The sequence below is a fragment of the Manis javanica genome, chromosome 3 (assembly GCF_040802235.1).
Source record: "Manis javanica isolate MJ-LG chromosome 3, MJ_LKY, whole genome shotgun sequence".
NCBI classification, from domain to species: Eukaryota; Metazoa; Chordata; class Mammalia; order Pholidota; family Manidae; genus Manis; species Manis javanica.
This window is the reverse complement of record NC_133158.1, coordinates 34,200,304-34,223,175: the sequence shown is the minus strand read 5'-3', so window position 1 is coordinate 34,223,175 and position 22,872 is coordinate 34,200,304. Positions and strand designations below refer to the sequence as shown.

Genomic DNA, 22,872 nt, shown 5'->3' with positions numbered 1-22,872 from the left:
CTCCATCCCTGCAGAGGAGAGGGGCTGGAGTTCAGTCACCAATGGGCCAGTGATTTAATCAATCATGTCCATGTAATGAAGCCTCCATACCCCAAAAAGGACAGGGTTTGGAGGGCTTTCAGATTGATGAACACGTGAAGATATGTGGAGAGCAGCTCTCTCAAAGAGGGCATGGAAATCTCTGTACCTTTTCCCACATACTTTGCCCTATGCATGTTCTCCACCGGGTCTGTTCCCGAGTCACAGCCTCATAAAAAACCGGTGATCTAGTAAGTAAAATGTTTCTCTGAGTTCTGTGAGCTGTCCTAGTAAATTAGTTGCACCCAAGGAGCAGATCCTTGCAACCTCTAATTTAGAAGCAGAGGTGACAACCTGGATTTGAGATTGGTGCCTGATGTTGGGCAGTCTTGCAGAACAGAGTCCTTGACTTGTGGGATCTGATGCTATCTCCAGGTAGTGTCAGAATTAAGCTGAATTGTAGGACAGCCAGCTGGTTTTGGAGAATTGCTTGGTGGTGTGGGAAAAGCCCCACACGTTGAATTGGGGTGCAAAATTATTACAAGGTTAAAATCTATGTATCAATGGTTCTGCATTCCTTCTAGAGGCTCTAAAGGATTCATTTCTTTGTCTTTTCAGCTTCTGGAGGCTTTCTGCATTCCTTGGTACTCAATCCTATCCTCCCTCTTCAAAGGCTACAGTGCAGCATTTTCTGCTCTCTCATTGGTGCTGACCCTTGTGATTACATTACATTATACTGGATAATCTATCACAAGATCTTTAATTTAATCATATCTGCAGATTCCCTTTTGCCATATAAGGTAACCTATACATAGGTTCTGGGATTGGAAGATGGACATTTTTGGGGTTGGGAGGGAGTCATTAGTTTGTCTCCCACAATCATTAAAGTTTTTATCAAGACTAGCTCATTTACTCATTTAATCCTTATTACATCCTTTGAATTGGATACTATTTTATTCCCGTTTGGAAACTGAGATGCAGGAAAGTTAGTAACTTTCCCAAGGTCTCAAAGCCAGTAAGGGTGAGACCAACTCAGGAAACTGGCCTCTGGAGTTCATGTTCTTACCGGCTGAAATATGTAAAGTGGCACAGAGTCAGCACTATATAAATGTTAGCTATTATTATAGTCATTATTAGTTATTTCTATGAAGAATAATTTAATAATCCTTATATGAAGCTTGTGATAATTAAACAAATGAACATGCGAGAAGTACCACACAGAATCTGGCATACAGCCGTTACTCAGATGGTATTTAGATCTTTCCATTCCTACTAACCCACTTTTCTTTTCACTAGGAGGAAGCAATGCTTGAGTTTACTCCGACCTCCCCAATATGGAGACATTGCCAACATCTTACCCGACCTTCTCAAAATAGCGTCCCACAGAATCCTTATTATGACCTTCTCAAGATGGCGCCATGAGCCACCCCTTGTTATCCTCTTCAAGATGACCTTAACAGTTACCTTTAACCCGAGGCATTTTGACCTTCTCAAGATGGCGCCAGAACGCAATCCGCCCACATCCTCGCCTCTCAAATGGCGCCAGCGTCGCAAATTTAGCGTCGCTGACATAACGACACTTCCGGGTGCGCCGATGGCCGGCCTTTGAGGCCTGCGGGGTCTGGGTAAGGGAGTCGTTTTCGCTGAGGCGCTCTGTACCGACCATGGACCGGAGGAAGAAGCCTTTGGACGTTACAGCCTCTTCGGTGAGTGCGGGTGTGCCTGATACTGCGGGTTCTCAGTTCTCCCCGCCTCCACCGCACAAGACTCTCCCCACTGATTTCTGCTTCAGGGACCCAGTCCGGGACTCCTCTCAAACAGGACCTCAGATCCGGCTGTGCTCGAGCGGGCACCCAGCTAACTTCTTACTTATGGGACCCTGAACTTGGCCTTTCCCCGCAGAAACGCACCTGCACTTCCTCCCTGAACCTGTTGTCTTTTCCCAGTTAGGAATGTCCCTGCCTCGCTTCTGCGACACCCCGGCCAGGCTTCCCTGCCATCCCTGTCCCCTCTGCAGTGGGGGCGGACCTCCGCCGGGCCTGTACTTGCTGCGCATAGCCCCTTCCTGGTTTCTCCTCGAGTCCGAGGACCAGCCAGGGCTTCCCAGAACATTGTGACCTCTTCTCTGCTCTCCGAGGCGTCCCCCGACCCGGGACTTAACAGTCGTTAAGGCACCTGTAGGATGCACTGCCTGGGAGCTGAAAGGTTAAACAGGTCATCAGCAGTTCAGTTTAAGTACTTCTAGGAAGAAAACCTGTTCTGAGTTCATATCCTTGTCAGCAGTTTATTTTCACCTTATTTATCACAATGAGTAAGTACCGAATATTTATTTCATCGAATCCTCTCAACTTCGTTATGGGGTAGGTGCTATTAATATCTCCATTTTATAGCCGATGAAACTGAGGCTGAGAAAGGGAAAGTGGCTTTCCCCACCCTGCACAGAGAATTCTTAGTGCTAGACTGGCCTACTAAGTCTGGTTGACTCCAAAGCTGTTGCCTTTTCTGTCACATCAGAGCAAATTGCCTCACTTTTGATTTAATCTTCAGTTTGTTGCAGAGAATTAGGATACAAAGGGACAACAAAGGAAAACTACCAAGTGTTCAGATATTTGAGCCCCTTTACCTCATTTAATACTGAATAATAGGACTAGTTCTTATGTTTGAGGATAAAGAACCAAAAAGCTATTAATATAAAGTTATCCTATCCTGATGGGTTAAAATAATCGTAATGGGAATGCCATCTGGGAATTGACAGTTTTCTGAACATCTTCCTTTAAAAATTCAAAAGTAGTTGTAGAACAGAAAAACAGTGTGGTAGAAAGTTGGTGTAGTTAAGAAGGCAAAAGTTTTAAATTTATGTTGAAGAATTTAGAATAACGGGACCTGTAATAAAACTTCCCTTTGCATTGGTGAAATTCCCTTTTAAGTTGATGTCTTCCAAAATGGAAATACTGAACTCAGTCATCTTGATTTCCCTTAAAAGAGTCTTCGATGCTGGGCTTTATAAATACCCAACTTACAAATGCCCGTATGTAAATCAGACCCTTAAAGTTGCACCCAGACCCTTAAAAAGGAAACTGTAAAATCCTTTTTTTGCAGAGTAGACAGTGCTGTCTGATATAGCAGAGGGTTAGGCGGGGGGTTATCCATCCATTTGCCCTGTACCCTTTGCCCTGACCTTTTCTGTTCTTGAACCCTCTGATTCAGCTAAACTTAAGAGTTTCCAAGACAAATTGAAACAGACTTGAAGCTGTTCCTGTCACTCAGTCACTTTATTTATAGGATGTTGAAATCTTTCCTGTATTCTAAGGCTCTGCTCAAAGCCATTGCTTATCTTTATGGCCAGAAAGAAATGCTCCCTTAGCTGAACTTTTATGCTACTCTCTTCTCAAAGTCATTTATTAGATCTTACTGCTATTGTAAGTTACGTTTCTTATTAAATTATAGACTGTGGCAGGAATATATGTCTAATTCATGTTTGTATCCAGTGCTCAGATAATTGCTGAACAAAGACATTTCCCTGTAGAGATAGTAAGTTGTTGTGATGATTAAATGAGATTACCATACAAAAAAGTCAAGTGCAGTGGCAGTCAGAGAGATGTTTAATAGTCTTAGTTGAATTGAATCTAAAAGATACAGAATGCAGACTTCCTTTACTTTGCCTTTTCATTGTCCCCTTGCCCAGAGGAAAGCCTTTGTTAGAGAAGAAATACATTTCCAGTAGAGCTGAATGTTGGTTTTATTTTGTACTGGATTTTACATTCAGACATTAAATTTTGTATCTATTTTTTGTCCAATTATAGGTACTTGATATCTTTATTTGAGAATTACAATAATTTAGAAATCCAGTCACTCATTAGAATTAATTAACTGTTTTTGTTTGCTTATTTGGTGCTATTCTAGTTGGTAGACCTTAAGGCTGAGCTCTTCAGAAAACAAGAAGAATTCAAGCAAGAAAAACTTCTGAAAGATTCTGGAGTTTTGGGAAAACCAAAAACAACTAATAAGGTAAAGTAAGATCTGATTATCTTCAACATGGGGGAATTATACTACATTTAGGTTTTTTGATTGTGTCCATGGCGTCTGCTACATTTAGAAGTTAAGGAAAAATCCCTGTCTTGTTTTGAACATCTGCATGAAATGTATTAAAATGGAATTCAGTAAGATTATGTAAAAGCACATTGTAATGCTCTAATTCTTTAGCACCTTTGGAAAAGTACATGTCATGTTAATAAGTGGTTTGTTCACGTTCTCATAGAAGATTATCTGGGTGAACAGGTCTTATAAATTCAAACAGAGATAAACAATTAAATAACAAATACAGCAGAAAATACCAGGGTCTTTAAAAATTGTGAATGGTTTTCCAGTTTTATAGGTAATGGTATTTATTGGTATTACTAATTCTCTGTAATATATACATTTTCATTAGACTCTCAAATTAACTCGTAATTTCAGGAGATAAAAGAAGTAACTCTGTAGTTGTATAAAGAAATTCTTTACAACATTTAGGGCTTTTATCCAGCTCTGGCTTTGCCATGTAGTTTATTGCAGGACCTAGGTTGGCTGTCAGAAAATCTAGTTATCTCCATTGATTCCTAAGATTGAATGATCTTTTTTTTTTTCTCCTTCTGATGTACAAGTAGAGATTTTTTTGTAATCATTTGGTGTTTCTGTTTTATCTTTGTAAATTACTCTCCAGAAACCAAGTATCTGGAGCAAACAGAATGCAGGAGTTTCCAATCGAGCTGAGAAGGATACTGAACAGAAGATTGAGGAGCAGAAGACTTTAGACAAGGCGAGGTACTGTGGGCCCTGCTGAATGCAGTCGAGGCCCCCTGAGCAAAGGAGCGACACTTCAGCTTGTGCTGTTTTGATTTACAGTTTTAATTTTGTCAACCTTTTAGCCAAAATCCTTTAATATGTTTTATATAAATGTAGATACGAAATATACTCTAAAAGTAATTGAATTTGCAGATATTTTTGGCCTTATAAGAAGACAGGACGTAACCTCAGTTTAAAAGATTGGAAACAGAGTCCCACTTTGAGCCTTTGTTAAGGTGCAAATGAAAAACCTCCGAATTTTTTATTTTGAAAAACTTAAGCAGAAAATTGAAAGACAAATACAAGGAATATTCTAATACTTTTGACGTGTGTGTGTGTGTGTGTGTGTGTGTGTAGAAACTTTGTTAGACCTCATTCTTGACCTCTAAATATTTCAGCATATATCTCTCCTAGGAACAAGGACATTCTCCTACATAACCACAATACTACTGTCAGACCCAAGAAATTTAACACTTAAAAAATAGTATTACTGGCTTCTCTCTCACTTACCAACTTTACATTTCCCCTTATGGCCCTGGAAGATGACTGGTTAGCCAGAGACGGGTAAGATTCCTCAAGGGAGGAACAACCTACGACAGGCACAGTCGCAGGGGGGCCATCAGGTGAGAAATCAGGGAACAACAGTGGTGAAGCTTAGAACCTCACCCCCCCTGTTTTGAGAGAAAGCTTCTGCATCTGTGGATGTTTTATTGCCCTTGTCTAGCTCGGATTAGCACATAGTCTACAGGCACACCACATGATCATCTACAATTGCTCTCTTACAACACTAAACTATGTTTTCTACCTTTATCTTGCATCTACCTACCACTTCAGCATTTTATAAAAAATAAAAATAATAATAATAAAGGGAGAAATGTGGGATCCACATATAAATCAAGTATAAAAATCAAACGAATATTCATATTTGACCTGATTGTTTATAGTTCATAATACGTGATCAAAACCGAAAGTTTCTGTGATGAATGCCCTTGTACTGTTCACCATGTAAGAACTTGTTCGTTATGCTTCAGAAGATTGGAGACTGACGAGAATTAGGCTTGAGATGGATTAATGATTGTGCATTGAGCAATGACCCCCCTATACAGAATTTTTTTGTTGTTAACAACCATTTGATCAATAAATATGAGAGATGCCCTCTCAAAAAAAAAATAGTATTATCAATTACATGGTCTGTTTCAGAGTTCACCACTTATTCTAATACAGTTAAGTCCTTTATATAGCTTTAAAAATAATTTAATCTGGGATTCAGTTAAAGATTACATATTGAATTTAGTTGTCCTGTCTCTTTAGTCTCATTTAATCCAGGACAGTTTCCTTGCTTTTTTGTTGTCGTTATACCATTGGCATTTTTGGAGAGTCCAGGCCCATTGTTCCCACAATGTCCCAGTCTGATCAGAGTCACACTGATGGTTTCTGGTGAGAACACGAGGCAGGCAATGACGGGTCCCTCCCATCAGACCGCATCAGGAGTGTCATAGTATCAGTGTGAGGCATCCTTGTTGATGATAAGTTTGATCAGTCTGCTAAGGTAGGTCTGCCAAATTTTTCCACTGCAAAGTTCTCTTCCCATTTGTAATTAATAATGATCTAAGGAGGGAAACTGAGACTGAATATCCTGCTCACATATTCCCACATAGTGGTTTTGTCATCACCAATGAGTCTTGCCATTTATTAGTTACATTAATGAATTTAAATGATGACTTCTCTAATTCATTGTCTGCGTTATGTTTTCATCTCACTGATGAGCTGGCGTTCTTGCAGGATCTATTTGCTGGATCACCCGAGACTCAGAGAATACTACGTTTTGCTATCTGCCATGACTGCCTCATGTGCTTTTGGATCCATTGCATAGTCAAAACTCTGCGGTTGTAAACAGTGGTTGCTAAGGTTGCAGAGCTCTTTTGGCTTTGAAAATAGAAGGCAGAATATTAGCCTATTTGATGGATTATTTTTTGAGGTGTTTGACCTGTCCCCAGCAGACTGACACTTTACATAAAGATGTATTACTTTTTTAGATGTCTTTCTCACTATTGGAAATACTCTCAGAATTTTAATGTTGTTGAAAGGTGCCTAAGGTTTTACCATTTACTCTGTATAACAGAGTTTCCCTTGGTACTCTGCTGTGATTTTTATACAGTAATTTTTTATGCGGTACTTTGTGGAGGAACCAGGTTTGCCCATGGTCTGTAAGACTCCTGCGTCTCTCCTGAGCTCAAAACAGGCAGGGACAGTTTCATGAGGTATAAAGTAGCAAGTTACTTCTCCATTTAGACTCTTGCCCTGTCTGTGAACTGAGGTGGTTAACACTTAGCCCATGAAGCTACTTAGGGGATCGAAGGAGGTCCGTGGTGTCTGATACAGTGCCTTCCACAGAAGTGTCCCGTGCTCTTATTCTCTGCATTCCATCGTTCTTACTCCACTGAAGAAATTGCTCTTTCAAGTCATGAATCATTTCCTCATCTACTAAGTCCAACGGCCATTTCTCCATTCTTCCTCTGTCTCCATTATTCACTTGCAGGCTCGTCCTGCCATCTTTCTGTTACACTGCATCCAAACTTCTTGTCCTTTCCCATACATACGCTCTTGTGCCTGCCTGTGTCTGTCTCTATTTTGTACCACTCTCTGCTCAGCACCTCATCTCTCTTTGGACGTGTCAAGCTCATTCCTACTTCATCTGTCCTCTGCCTGACTTGCTTTCTCCCGTGGTTGGCTTCTTAGCTGACAGAGGTTTCCACACCCACTCTAACATAGCATCCTGCCCAGTCACTCTGTTCTGACACCTGGGTTTTGTGTTTCACTTTGTATTTTGAAGTCAAGTAATCTAAATTTTAATTTTCACTTAGACAGTAAAATTCTACGATGACACAGCTGATACATTAAGCCCTCTCTGAAATAGAGCAACTTAACTTTCTAGAAGTTGACGTGACTAAGCTGGTCCACAGAGCACTCTTTATAAGAGCATGACAGAGGGCCCATTTGATACCTGCTTTTATTTCCTTCCCTTTGCAACACTTCTGTCTGAAATCCTCCATTTCATTGATTTATTGGTTGTCTTTCTCCTCTTCTAGAATGTAAACTCCCTGAGAGTTGGGACTCTGACTTGTCCACAGCATCTACAATAATGCTTGGCACAAAGGAGGCATGCAATAAGTACTTGTTGAATGAATATGTAAATGAAAGAGGAGACTTTCTGACATAAGTGACAAAGTTGAGGATGACATACCTGATGGCATTTTTTACGTGTGTTGTCTAATTAATCTTCATGATGGCCCTAAGAGGCAGTGCTGTTTTTTTCCTCTATTTCAGGTGTGGGAATTGACATACAAAGGAGTTCAAGTAACTTGTTCCAGAGTACACAGCACTGTGACCAAGGGACTTTATTGCCTTGGGACACCATTAGAAATGACATTTTCCATCATGATTAAGTGTTATCTTCACAAGTGAAAGCTCAGATGACCTCTTTGGTGCTTCTCTTTACCATCATTAAGTATTTCTAGAATAAAGAATTGCTAGCTGTCTTACCTGGTCTGTGCCCACTAATAAATAAAATCACCAGAGTTAACGTGAGCAAAGAGGCTGCTTTATTGAAATACTATGGTTGATGTTTATTTTTTATTAGCTATGTGTCATGAAGAAAGTATTCATGCTCTGTATAAAGCAGGCATTATAAACAGACCTAAAAGAAGTTGGTCTCTGGTTCCCTTAGAGAAGCCCAATAAACCATGGATGACCAGGGACCCTTGTTTAAAAGTGGTAATGCCAAGAGTATTGAATTTGGTGATCCATTTGGATGATTACAAATAGGCGATGTTTTTGTTTAAGACATCTCTTTTTTTAGTATTTAAGTTGTATTTGACATTTAAATTAAGTTGAAATCTTTATTGATTGATTTGTTCATTCATCAGCTACTAATTGAGTACCAATTATGTTCCAGGGACTTTTTAGGTACTGGGATACAGTCATGCATAAGGGAAATAGGAGCCATGTTCTCATGGAGCTTACATTTAGTTGGCAAAGCAGATATCGCCAAGTCAGAGGGTCCCTCGGTGGGGTTAAGGCTGCCGTGCTATCAGGCTGGGCGTCTCGTGTAGGCTGCTTCAGTCAAGCCAGAGGTGGGGCAGCCTCACCAGGAGTGGCAGTTCTGAGACCATTCTAATACTTGTCTTTTTTTCTCCTAGGGAGAAATTGGAAGAAAAAGCCAAATTATATGAAAAAATGACTAAAGGAGACTTTATAGGTAACTAATATTATTTCTACTTCTTTATATTCTGTGTTCCTTATTCTGCAGTAGCCCTGTGGTATTTCATTATTTGTTAAAATTAACTGTAAGACTAGGGAGAAATTTAAAAAATCAAATTGATTACTTTCTGTGCCAGCACAGAGACAAGAAAATCAGTAATAATTTTCAGCAGCACAGTGGGTGCCGGGACACATTAGGTAGCATGAGGGGACAGGCAAGTACAGTGTAAGCCAGACCCCCTGCCTGTTCTCCAGGGTGTAATCAGTGGAGAGAAAGTGCGCAGAAAAAGGAAACAAGGGCTTCATAGGCTACAATCATGAACAATTACAGCCATGTTAAAAAAAAACTGGGAGGAATTATGGTTATATCAGAGTGCTGGAATGAAATGTTTCCTTTTACCTGTTTTTCTCTGTTTTCTATTGTTTCAGTGATGTGCTTATAATTGCCTTAAACATAATAATAATGTGAATATCCCCCTTTTCCTCATGCCCACCCCCCACCCTCAGAATAAGAAAACCGACCTGTAGCTAGACAACAGCAGGAGAGGTTTTACAAGGCCTTGTGTGTTTCATTGCCAGAAGGCATGTGTGGAAGTCTTTAGGGAGAACGTGTGCTCTGGTAGGGTCTTAAAGGCTTTGGAGAGGTAGAGGAAGGGATTCTGCAGGAGGAGGGTGGTGAGAGCAGCTGAGCAGAGAGCAGAGAAGACCAGAATTGGCAGGGCAGACTAGCATGGCTGGGAAAGGGGGCAGCGGTCATTGGCTGTCAGGCCCGCTAAACCCTCCCGGACAGCAGAGCTGTGTTCCCTGCATGGCGGAGAGCCCAACATGGGAAGGGCAGGCACTCTCAAAGCTGGGGGACATGGGGAGAGGCTTTGCCTTCCACCTGAAGGAACAGCAGAACGTGTGAGAATCAAGTGGCCTCACTATTACTCATCTAGAAACAGCTTTGGGCAAGTACATTTGTTTCCCACTTGAGTTATTTTATGGCTTATCTTTTTTTAAATTAAAGTCTTTTTTCTTTTAATTCAAAGTTTACTTACATCGTTAATATGGAAATCAGGTCTAAAGGAGTGTACCTGTGGCTGTGGAGACTGGTTCTGTCCAAACTGGCAGGCTCACCTCCTGATTGGCATATTGGACCTGTGTTTAGGCGAGTTAAGTTTTGGAGCCTCAGTAATTCTCTGCTGTACACTGTGGGTAACATGAGTACCTGGTAGTAGGGGACCTCATATCTGTTCTATAGGCTTAATCTCTGTCTTCAGAGAAAAACTTAAGTGACCACATGTTAAATCTCGTATAGTTAAATTTCATGTAAACATTATTTGCAAATACATCGACTATCCTGGGTAAAGTCATGGATTTGCTATTTAACTTGGAGTGTATATTTTAGCTCAAGGAGTTCATAAGTCCTGAGGACAGACAGCATCTTACACATCTCTATGCCCTGCAGATCTGGCACCATGCCTTGCCTGAAAGTGGTGTTCATTGGATTGAAAAGAATTGAGATGACTTCCTTCATCTATGCTGTGGCCCTTAAAAGACTGTAGCACAACAGTATGAGTAAGGTTAAGTGATCAGTCCACGTGATTAGAGAGGTGCATTACCATAGCAACAGGGGTGTGTTGTTCTGGTCTCACAACTTGAGAAATGCAGTTCTGTTTCTGTATTACGTAATTGGCTATTATATGAGTCTCTTGAAATCAAATGTTTTTGTTCTCTTAAAATCGCATTCTGCTACAGTATTGCTCCCTCAGTGTATTGCCAAGGCAGCAGAAAGCTTTAGGCTTCTTCAGGATGTTTTGTGTGGTGTATGTTTCTGATAGCCTGTTAACAGCTTCCCTGCCAGGTCCTGTGGTGGCTCTGTGCCTTTTGTCTTTGCGAGTATTCTGGGGATGGAAGCATTGACTAGTCCACCATCAGGGGCGACGTAGCCACCCAGCACTGAGTATGACTGCTTCATATTAATTCCGTGTGTGGTTTTCTTTTTCCATGTCAAGAATCTGAAAATTGATTTTTATGTCCTAGATGAAGAAGTGGAAGATATGTACCTTGTGGATTTCACACAGAAGATTATAGACAAACACAAAGAAATGGAGATGTTTGGTGCCCACAAAGATGCTGCAAAGTCAGGTGAAAGAGACGATGATGAAGAAAATCTTTCTGAAAAAGATATACCTCCTCCTCAGGACCCCAGTGAGGAATGGTGGGTGATGTTCTGAGATTTGATCATGTTAACATCATCAGACTTGTGTTTACTTCTCGAGAGTGATTTTAACTTGGTTGTTATCAAATTACTTCTCTTTATTCCTCAGTTTTCTTTTTTTTTGAGACTTCACTAAGTAAGAGTGGATTTACAGATGTAGAAGCAGTAGCTCCAAAGAAGAAATAATTATAAATGTTATTTTGTACAAGCACTGCCAGCTGTAGGGGGCATTGGTACTCCTGTGTCACTGATGTGAAAGAGTTGTTTAGGCAGAAATACATACCTTTGTTCCCCGGGGTGCTGTGCCCATGTGTTGTTACTCAGACATCATGGAGAGTTATGGTCTAGGTAGTGGTGATCTCCATTTCCAGAGAAAAGAGGCTGGCAGAGGTCGGCCAGTAAATCCTACTCTGGCTGTGACATTGTCTGGCAGTGTGGTGTAGGCATCGAGGACCTTGGACCTGCACAGCACTAGCTCCACATCTCGACGATTTAATCTTGATCAAGTTCCTGTCCTCTTGGAGGCTCTTTCCTCACCGGTAAAACAGTGATGGCGATGCGTAGTTTCCCTTACCATTTGCCTTAGCTGCTCTTCAGGAGATAGGAGTTTTCTAGGCTACTCAGGAGCTGCTGTCTGTGGAGGATAGGCAGACATTTTGTAAACCTTTATTGAAACTACTCTGAATTTTACTTACATGTAAGTGAATGACAGGGAAGCCAAACTGGTCTTTTCTTGCAGAGACCAATGCGACAGTCATTAAGGAGGCCAGGATGAAAATTCCATTGTACAGATTTTCTTTAGAAAGTTATTCAGAAGTGCTTAAAATTGGATAGACATGGAGTAGTGCTATGAAAATGTCCTAGGAATCGCCCTGCCCACCCACCCTCCTGCTACGTGGAGCCCACCCATTTTTATTTGAGGTATTTGTTAGGGTTAGGGACTGCTTAGGGTTGTTGGAGGAATTTGTTGACCTTTGTCAGCCATTGGCCCCGTGGGCAGGAGTCACTGATGTGCGGAAGGAAGCCGCCCCAGCTGTGAAGGGTTACAGAGCATGTGCCTCCCCGTACTGTGGAGGGTGTCCACATTGGTCCAGAAATAACATTCGCATTGGGACAGAATGGGTGTCTTCTCACCTACCTTCTAGAAGTGTACTTGGGTAGGCTGGCTGGCTGCTTGCTGGCTGCTGGCCACCACAGGAGAACCGTGCTCAGTGTGGTCTCCTCCAACTGGCTCTCCTCCACTTGTCCCCAGTCTCAGGGACTTCTCCCTCGTCTGAACTCTGGTGGCGCTTAAATATGCTTTCTGCTCCTTTGGGTCTTACCTTTTCTTTATTACTGGCACATAACTGACCTCATTACTAGAAAAAGATTTGAGACAAATTTTAAATAGTTTTTACATCTTCCCTGCTGCTGTTAGGAAGCATTTCATGGACACGTGCCTTGACTCCCTACGCCAGCCCTTTGCAGGCGGCACAGCCCTGAGCCCTCCTCTGACTCTGTGCCTCCAGTGACTCCTTCCCTGAGAGCTGCCCAGGGTTGCCGAGGACAGAGAGGTCCCTGGCTACTGTCTCCCACTTCTGTTTTGGAGAGATCTCTATGTTGTGGAGGCCTGAGGCCTTCTCCAGAAACAGAATAGCCTTTGGTTGCATTTCATAGCAGAGATCTCAATTCCTTTGAAAGGTTTAATGCCTTTTTTTCCCTTATTAATTCCTGAGTGATTATAAGCAATTTGTCCGTGATTTGAAGAGTTTGGAGGGCACTTGAAGGTGTCACATGGGGAAGACGCACTGCAAGCAAGTCTGCAGTCTGATACTTTCTTGTTTTTCAGTCAGGCTCCAGAATTGTGAGTACTTGTAAAATCCTTTCAGTAAAGTTCCAGGTAGTGGAAAATCTTTTGACATAAATACTGTAAAGAATTACTGAGACCTCCTGGCTAGACAGTTTCTTTCTCCATTCATTAAAAACAAAAGGGAAAAGAAGAGGCGGAAGAAAGAAACTGCCTTCTGCAGTTGGAGGTTTTATTTCCTGTGCTGACCCGCTCTAGGACTGCAGTAATGGATTCCCGACAGTCAGCCTCTAAACCAAGGTCGGAGGATCGGAACCAGATGAGTGAGAGGAAAACAATTGCTAACAATAGCAAAGCCACATACATGGGAATCCGACCCTGAGCTGGCCTCTCTCTGTGTTTTTAGTATCTTGCTAAAGGCTGTGGGAAATTCCCTGCCCAAAATATAAAAAATAAAAAATCTGTTGCCTCATAATGCAAATGACATGTTTTCCATGAAAAGCTGACTGTATTTCTTACTGTAGGAAGTCAGTTTTGCTGTGCTGTCTGCCTGGCTGTAACTACTGTCTAGTTTGGCAAAGAGCAGGAAAGAGGAACTGAGGGTGAAGGCCAGCAGACCCGCCCACAGTTAAGGTGCTTTTGTGGTACAGAATGTGTGTTGCTTGGCCTCCTCCTAATTAAAAAGAGTCACCCAAATAGTATGACTTGTATTAAGAAGTTTTTAATTCATTAGCAAGAATTGTACCAATTAGAAGAACAAAAAGTCAGATTTGGGAAGATTGTGAAGAAATTAACAAGTTGAGAATCTGGTACAGAGCAAAGTAATTATGGTGCTGGTACAATATTTGGAATTGTTTAAACCAGATTAAAGTAAGTTCAGAGATACTGCAATAGGGGTCTCTGGGGGGTATTTAACTTTGAAATCAGAGACACACATGATTGATCATTTTCTATAGTTTCTAAAACTAAGATTTAATAAAGGGCACAATGAGCTTATTGTATGTCAACTTTTAATTTTAAAAAGCAGGTTCTTATCAGTGGTAGTATTCTCAGGTTGGGGGTTTTTCTTGGTTGAGGCCTGCATTAATTTTTTACCCTGTACCAGTTTTTCAGCTTGAGAGCCATATGTCATGTACAAAGCCTTTTCATATCTTTCACCTTTATTTCAGGGTGGATTATGTGGATTCTTTAGGGCGATCCCGACGCTGTATGAAAAAGGATTTGCCAGATCTGCTGGAAATGGATAAAAATCTTCAGGGGAGGCTGTAAGTATGTGATATGCAAAGCATTGCCCAGATTTGAAATGCAGACACAGGGATTGTTTTGTGGGTGAGGCTGTTTTTAGTTAATTATCTTTGGTGCTCCAGCAAGATTTTTTTTATGTATAAGAATTTTTGCTGATGGGGTCGGGGGTCATGGGGAAGACAGTGTAGCACAGAGAAGACAAGTAGTGACTCTGTGGCATCGTACTACACTGATGGACAGTTACTGCAATGGGGTATAGGGGTCGCTTAATAATATGGGTGAATGTAGCAACCACATTGTTTTTCTTGTGAAACCTTCATAGGAATGTATATCAGTGATACCTTAATTTAAAAAAAGAGAATATTTGCCGAAGCAGTTTTCCGAGGTTAGCATACACACATAAACCACACTCAGGGAACAACCTGAGTGGTTGATCATCCATAATGTGTATCTACTAGATGGGATAAGGTTAGAGCTTGGAAGGATGTCTAATTATAAAGTAACAAATATGGAATGAACACAAACCAAACCAATAAACAAACTTCTGTGGAGAAAGATGTTTAAGAATATGTACTTTGTTATTCCACAGCAAGTGGGGATGAGTAGCTTATTAACTCTTTAAAATGTTTGCATGTTAAAGTAAGGGCCTTTTTGACTAGATATTTTTCCATTGGGCCTAAGATACCCCTAAGAGATAACTTGCTAAAATTTCCCAGGAAATAAAATTATCTTCACCAAGGATGGCTTTTCTATGCAAAGTGTTGGAAGAAGGTCCACCTTGTCAGAGTCTTCCAGGTTCAGGTAGGCCTGGGCTCGGCACAGGGGAAGATGTGCAGGAGCCTGAGCTGCCTGACAGGACACGAGGCACTGTCTGGGCCACAGCGTTCTGCAGCTTCTGCAGGGAAGACTGCCCAGAGGAGGGCCAGGGCTCCTCCTTCCTGTGTGGGTTGCCTCCCTCTATTCAGCCCAGGCTAGGGTGGGAAAGGAAAGTGATATGCTTCATCCTGAGGCACGGTTCCATTATGCTAATGTAACAAGTCTGCTCTTTGACTTAAAGGAAAACATTTTCACAATTTGCCAGTGGTGGTGTGGATCAGAAACCTCCATAGGGAGCTATCTTTTCCATCAGCTAGAGTTTCTTGTCTGTGATTGAACTGAAGCATTGCTTCTAACTGCTCTTAATCTAAAGATAGGTTCTGTTCTGTTCTACTAGTTTTGTTAGCCCTGCTAATGAGAAAACCTTACTGTCTGAAGATATGAGGAAAGAACTTCAGCGCCAGCAGTGGGAGGAGGAAGAGCGAGAGGCCCTAAAAAGGCCAATGGGGCCCATACATTACGAAGACATTCGTGAAAATGGTATAATCATCTTGCAGCTTTTTAAATCATTATTATTTTTTATCTTGAACTAATGACAAGCATAAGGGGAAGTATTCATAAAGCAGCAGCTTTTATGAAGAAATAAAAGATTCTGGTTTGGAAATTGAGAATATCCCTGCTGTTCACTTCATAGCCTAAAAAGGATTCATGTTGGGACTGTTTTCGTAACAGAGGGTCTGTTAACCCAAGCTTGCTCTGCAGTAGAAGTGGAAATGGCCTGTGACTGAAGAGTTAATGAATCTTTGTTATGCTTATCACTCCGCCAAGAGGATGAAAACAGTTTCTTTTGCTTCGGCTTACCTGTGTTTTCTTTTTAAACTTACGCCGATATTGCTGTGCTTCTTTTTGCGTTGGTAGGGAGTTCGGCCTGAGTCTAATTTACTGATCAGGGGAATCTAATCTTTTGAATTATTTTGACTTATTTCAGAGGCCCGGCAACTTGGTGTTGGATACTTTGCCTTTGCCCGAGATAAAGAGCTGAGAAACAAGCAAATGAAAACGTTAGAGATGCTGCGTGAACAGGTACGTACTAGATTAAATTCAGTTGACGTTAAGAAGAATTTGAGCAGTTGGTGTCTTACTGGACCATACTGCAAAAAAATCTAGTAAATTAATTAAAATTTAAATTGATTATCAGAATGCTTCTATTTTTTGAAAAAAATACTTTATTTAATAGTTAATATTCCGAGCAGTGATGGACAAAATTCATCAGAGTAAACTTTGAATTTTATTAAAGACTGGTATTTCTGTTATTTAATAACTACTCTTTAGGCATAAACCAGATATTTTATTTATTTTACTGAAGTGTAATTGACATATAACATACTAGTTTCAGCTGTATAACATGATTTTAGGATTTGTATACACTTTAAAATGATGCATGATTAAGTCTAGTTACCATCTGTCACCATGCATAGTTACAAATTTTTTTCATGTCATGAAAACTTTGAAGATCTACCCCCTCAGCAACTTTCAAATATGCCACAGTATAGTCATATTTTGTAGTAATATTTATAGTCACCATGCTGCACATGACATCCCCGTGACTTGACTAGAAGTTTTACCTGATTTATTCACTTATCATCATGTGATCTCAAGTTTTGTCCATGTTGTTGCAAAAGGCAAGATTTTATTCTGTCTAAAATGGCTGAATAATATTCCATTTGTATGTGTGTATCACATTTTCTTTATCCATTCATTTATTGGTGGACACTCAGGTTGTTTCTATATCTTGGCTATTTTAGATAATGCTGCAGTGAATATATGGGGTACAGATATCTTTTTGAATTAGTGTTTTTGTTTTGTTTGGATAAATATCCGGAAGCAGAATTGCTAGATCATATAGTGCCATTTTTAATATTTTGAGGAACCTTCATACTGGTTTCCATAGTGGCTATATCAATTTATATTCCCACCAACAGTGTGTGAAGGTTGCCTTTTCTCCACATCCTTGCCAACACTTGTTATTTCTTGTCTTTTTGATAATAGCCATTGTAGCAGATATGAGGTGATATTTCATGATTTTTATTTGCATTTCTCTGATTGTAAGTGATGTTGAGCATCTTTTATGTACCTGTTGGACATCTGTATGTCTTTGGAAAAATGTTTAGATTAGCTGCCCATTTTTAAATTGGATTTTTTTTTTTTTGCTTTTGCTATTGAGATGTATGAGTTCTCATGTACTTTAGGTATTATGTATATGTACACATACCAGGTATATGGTTGGCAGATATTTTGTCCCATTTTCAGTTGGATGCCTTATTATTTTGTTGATGGTTTCTTTTGCTGTGTAGAAGCTTTTTCGTTTGATACAGTCCAACTTAACTGCTTGTACTTGGTGTCAAATCCAAAAAAATTATTGTTAATACCTGCAGTAAGGAGTTTACTGCTTGTGTTTCCTTCTGGAAATTTATGTTTTCAGGTCTTATGTTCAAGTCTTTAATCCTTTTTGAGATAATATTTGTGTACAGTATCAGATAGTGGTCCAGTTTCATTCTTTTGCATGTGGCTGTGCAGTTTTTCCAGTACTATTGAAGAGACTATCCTTTCCCCATAGTATATGCTTGGTTCTTTTCTGGGCTCCCTATTTGTTCCATTGATCTATGTATCTGTTTTTATGCCAGTACCATACTATTTTGGTTATTATATCTTTGTCATACAGTTTGAAATCAACAGTGTGATACCTCTAACTTTGTTCTTTATCGAGATTGCTGTGGCTATTGAGGGTCTTCTGTAGCTCCATATACATTTTAGTGTTGGTTCCATTTATATGAAAAATACCACTAAAATTCTGATAGGGATTAAATCTATAGATTGCTTTGAGTAATATGAAATATTTTAACAATGTGAATTCTTCCAGTCTATGAGCATTGACTATCTTTCCATTATGTCTTTTTCAATTTCTTTCTCAGTGTCTTATACTTGTCAGTGTATGGGTCTTTAACCTCCATGGTTAAATTTATTCCTAGATACTTTGTTGTTTTTGATGCAGTTGTAAATGGGGTTGTTTTCTTAATTTCTCTTTCTGATAGCTTGTTACTAGCATATAGAAATGCAATAGATTTTTTGTGTATTGATTTTCTATCCTGCAACTACAGACATTTATTAGTTTTAACAGATTTTTGATAGTCTTTAGGGTTTTCCGTATGTGTTATCATGTTATTTGCAAATAGTGACAGTCTTATCACTTTTATTTATCAATATTAGAATTCTATTACAGGGTTTGTAAAGGTCATTGCCATACTGTTTTGGTGTTTTAGGCTTTAAGATTATAGCTCTTAGAAGTTACCTGTGTAACTGGGATATCTTAAATTTGGTTTCAAATATGGTACTTTGCAGTGGCCTAGGTAAGAAAATAGTTGTCTAAGGGATAAAGAAGTGGAACAGAAGTGGTTGGTTTTCTTGAATTTTAAACATTTCAAGATGATTTGTAAACTCTTACTAAGCTTCAAAAAACATTAGATGTCTTGTGTAAGAGTATTTCATAGGTTTTCATTTTGAAGATGTCAAGGATAGCTTCTTAGGGATGGCATGAAAATCAATTCGTCTATTTTTAAAATAAAATTATTTCACCCTTTTAAACAAATATTATGAATGTGGCTTAAAGTAAATGATTTTCCTATTTTTTGTTCAGACAACAGATCAGAGAACAAAACGAGAAAACATAAAAGAAAAACGAAAGGCTATGTTAGAAGCAAGACTTGCTAAACTCCGACAAAAAAAGATGAAAAAATCAAAAGAAGATGGCACAGAGGAAGAAAATGGAGGTATATCATGCCTCGTGTTTCTAAACTTGAAAAGGAAAAATTTTAGTTTCATTGTTATCTTGCTAATGGGACTAACAATATGGAAATGAGCCATTTAGTTGTGTTCTCTAGGCAAGCAGCATAGCTTTGAAGAACTGCCAGGAGCAGTTTTTATAACCCAAGTGAGGCGGAATGACCCTCCAAAGAATCTTTTTATATAGACAAGGAAAGTAACAAACAGTACATTGTGTTGCTTCATGAAACAACATGGTTTAGTAACAGACTTACTTAAACAAAAGATATTATAAGGTATAGTTTATGGCATGTACATGTTTTTAGACCTAATTTCTTTTGCTATGGCTGCAGTTTGTTTTGGTCACTATGTATTAATTTATGTTAAATACATCAAAAAGTCAGATAATGAGGAATTTTATAAATATGAATATAGACAGCTTACTGAAGGAATGTTAAAACCCTTGGAAACACTATTAAATATCATGGTCCAGCTAGCTCACTGTGTGAGTTAGGCTAGTCTGGGCGAAACTGCTGTGACAGAGACCCTATACACCCTATACAGCTGGCTCCAACAGGATGGAAGCCTGTTTCTCTATTTTAACATCAGAAGTGGTACCGCCCAGGCCGGTCCTTGGGTAGGAGTTCCACCCAGTATGCTCACCCGTCCCTGGCTTTGTCCTGTCTTGCTGTTCCTGCCATTCCTAGAGTTGCCCTCACCTGCATGGTTGAAGCTTGCTCCCCAGCACCTATTCAGGATCCAGCCCCAGGGAAGGGGGTAAAGGGGAGGGGAACCAGCATCTTTATTAGGAATGTGAGTTGGAAGTCACACACAACCTGTGTGTTTACATCCCGCTTGCCCAGACATAGACCGTTGGTCACCCCCATCAGCAGGGGAGGCTGAGGAATGGCCTCTCTGGCAAGTAGGCATGTTCTCAGCTGAAACTGGAGCTGGTCTATTTTTTAAAGGAAGAAGGGGAGTGTGGATGTTAGAGGCATATCGAAACCTTTCCAGCTCTCTTAGAAACCTTGTGCTATGCCATGGGCCATTTTCTAATTCTGAACACAACTTCAGTTTAGCTTTGAAAGAGACAAGAAACATTTAGGAGTTAAAAGGTTGTCTGTTTAGTTTCGTATAAATACTCTCTCCCCGTAACATGGTAAGCATAGTGTATTGTTTCTCTATTTTTGCTCTGCTCCTGAATGTCTGTCGTTTCTGTAAGGTGTGAAGTGCTACCACAGTGTTTTCAAAAAATCCATTTTCGTTTAAAATATGGCCAAAGTTGGGTAGCCTGCAGCCTATTGCCGGGTTCCAGCTCTTTGTCACCCCGAGGGCCCTTGCTTTGAGACTTTTACTTCAGTTGAGTAATTGGCGATTTCCAGTGTTCTTTGATTGATTGTCTGAGGAAGCAGAGTGGCACAGCAGGAACCACAGAAACTGTGAAATCCACCCAACCGGGTTTGGGTCCTGGTCCTTGTCACCTTCTACCTGTATAGCATTTCTGAGCTTAATTTTCCTCATCTGTAAAATAGAAACACTATGGCTCCATTAGAGTCATTACATGAACCTAGCCTGCTGACTGGCACATGAAAGATGCCCATTAAATACCCATCATTACTTTTACTCCCAGGTTTAGCGTGTTCTATTTAATGTTTGTTTGTTTAAATAGCTTTAGCCTTTATTATAATGATGTCCTATTTTCTTGCAAGAAATAGATGGAGGTGTTATTGGGCCTTTGCCTGCAGCACCAGAGGCCGAGCCGACTCTGCATGCTGCTACCCAGAGTAGCAAAGTAGAAGTCATCATTCAGGAGAGGAAGGATACCAGGCCTGGGGTGCCACACATCCGAGAGTGGGACCGAGGAAAAGGTAAGGGAAAGGGGGCCTTCGTGGTGTGAAACCTTCCGCTGATGGGTCTTGCACAGGAGATTTTTCTGGTTCTCCTGATCAGAGTATGATTCTGGTGAGTCGTAGTGGTCATTTGAGGCTTAAGGAATTTTCCAGAACCTTGAACTTGTATCTTCTCAATACCCAGACATCAGCTGTTTGTAAACAAGAACATTAGAAAGTGTGATTACAAAAGACCAGGGTCTACAACATACCATTTCAAAGGGATGATTTTTTTTTTAGAAGCACTTGACCGAAGTGTTTTAAAATTCATGCTGCCCTTGTGGTTTTATAGCTGTGCAATACCATTTCTCAGGAACTCCTTTTTAAAATCTTAAGAAGGTGTGATATTTCAGTGTCATCTGTGTTTTAGCTGTCTCCTGTGTTCAGTTGAAAAAATAGTGTGCGTGCCAGAATTTATCTGGATTTACCTATGGTTCTGTTAGTTTATGCAAAACTTTTTATACCTTCTTTCTGTAAATACACCATGGTGCCCACAGAAGCCTTTCTTTGGAAGAAGACTATGTGGTTTCTGCCTCTTTGAAAGAGATTGTTTCAGTAGTACATTAACTCATGCTGTTCCAGGTAATGGGATCCAAAACTAAACTAAAAGATAGCAAACAGGTGCGTGTCTTTGATGGTGCTGCTGATAGAAATAGAGCTGAAATACCAAATTGGATTTGGACAGGTGCCTCTTGTGTCTTCTAAAACTCAATAAAGCGCAATTTTTTGTTTCGTTGTGAAGTACTTGAAACATCATGTTAAGCAAATGATTTGAGTTTTATATTTTTCTCTTGAATGTAATTCCTGGACCTTTTTCACAGTGTTTCCAGAGCCTACCATCCTTCCCCAGAGAACCTTCCTCAAACCTTTCTTCTGCTGGGAGCAATCACTGCCTTTTCTTAGCCTGGTTCCTTATACTTCTCTCGGCATTACACATGCCTTGTATCTTTGTATTCTAATTTTGTTATTGCTGTCTTTGTTCTCCAGGAAATTGGAGGTGGCTTTTAAGGAGTATACACAATAATTGAAAAGTAGTAACAGTAAAAATTCAACAGATCCAATCAATTCTAATAATACTCTCTTGTTTTTAACTAGAATTTTCCTTCGGATATTGGTCGAAGAGGCAGTCAGATCTCCGGGCTGAGAGAGATCCTGAGTTTGCCCCACCATCGGATTACTTTGTGGGTCCAAAGAGAACTGGTTCTTTCAGTAGCCAGTCGTGGAGCAGACCTGCACCTGCACAGAATGCCCCAGGGCAGGGCCCCGGCCAGGAGGCTGGCTCTTCACAGGCATCAGCCGCTCCTGCCCCCAGTAGCCCACCACAAGCCCCTCCGGTCACTTTCGAAACTTTGGATGATATGTTATCATATTATAAACAAGTGACATGAAACTTGAGAAGTGTGCTGACATGGGTCTGTGCTGTTGATGGGCCTTCTTCTTCCAGGGCAGAGAGACTAACTTAGCTGTAGGGACTGAATTGTACCTTTCCCTTCTGGTCCTTTCCCTAGAAGACACAGACTTCAGGTTGGATTTGTCCTCAAGGGAAAAAGTGAATGGTGCTGTGGGAACTCTGTGGTCACTTGGCTTTTCATTTCTTTATAATTGGTGTGAAGACATATCACCTGGATTTACGTGTGAGCTGTGATAGAGTGGAAATACTCTAATACTTGACACTGAGGACCTTATACCCTTGTCTGTTGCATACCCACTCCCACAGCTTATTCATATTTAAGGGCTTCATTCCTTTACTTTGGCAGATACTAACTTGCAGATGTCTTTGTTCCAAGGATTCAGCTTCCAGATCAGTTGATGGAGTATCTGTGAGAAGAAATTCTTGCCTGTAAAACAGTGGCAAATGCGGGGACATTGTGGGTGACAAAGTAATCTAGTCTCCAAAGGACCCTGAAGCTGGTGGGCTGTTAAGCCATTACCATCTGAAACAATAAAGAAGACCATAGAGGAGAACTTCATTATCTAGAAATGGAGGAGTTGAAGTCACTTTATTGTCATCCCAT

At 40.4% G+C, this 22,872-nt stretch overlaps 1 protein-coding gene across 2 annotated transcripts; it reads left to right on the top strand.

Moving 5' to 3' along the window:
• The first annotated feature begins 1,568 nt into the window (after window positions 1-1,568).
• CCDC174 (coiled-coil domain containing 174) lies at window positions 1,569-22,255 on the top strand. 2 transcript variants are annotated; one of them, XM_017662060.3, is made up of 11 exons: window positions 1,569-1,724; window positions 3,922-4,026; window positions 4,718-4,818; window positions 9,039-9,097; window positions 11,125-11,302; window positions 14,258-14,353; window positions 15,547-15,689; window positions 16,138-16,232; window positions 18,844-18,976; window positions 20,684-20,836; window positions 21,953-22,255. In XM_017662060.3, exons 1-11 carry the CDS (start codon window positions 1,683-1,685, stop codon window positions 22,243-22,245), a joined length of 1,398 nt encoding a protein of 465 aa, XP_017517549.2. In that variant the 5' UTR covers window positions 1,569-1,682; the 3' UTR covers window positions 22,246-22,255. The 2 variants fall into 2 exon arrangements, with proteins under 2 accessions (XP_017517549.2, XP_017517548.2); XM_017662059.3 differs by having other exon boundaries at window positions 20,678-20,836.
• Window positions 22,256-22,872: the final 617 nt, after the last annotated feature.

Bases quoted from the DNA above. Each gene is read 5' to 3' on its own strand.
- CCDC174 (XM_017662059.3), top strand. From the start codon at position 1,683: ATGGACCGGAGGAAGAAGCCTTTGGACGTTACAGCCTCTTCG. The intron at 9,098-11,124 runs GTAACTAATATT...TTTATGTCCTAG, and splicing joins GACTAAAGGAGACTTTATAG to ATGAAGAAGTGGAAGATATG. The intron at 14,354-15,546 runs GTAAGTATGTGA...CTGTTCTACTAG, and splicing joins AAAAATCTTCAGGGGAGGCT to TTTTGTTAGCCCTGCTAATG.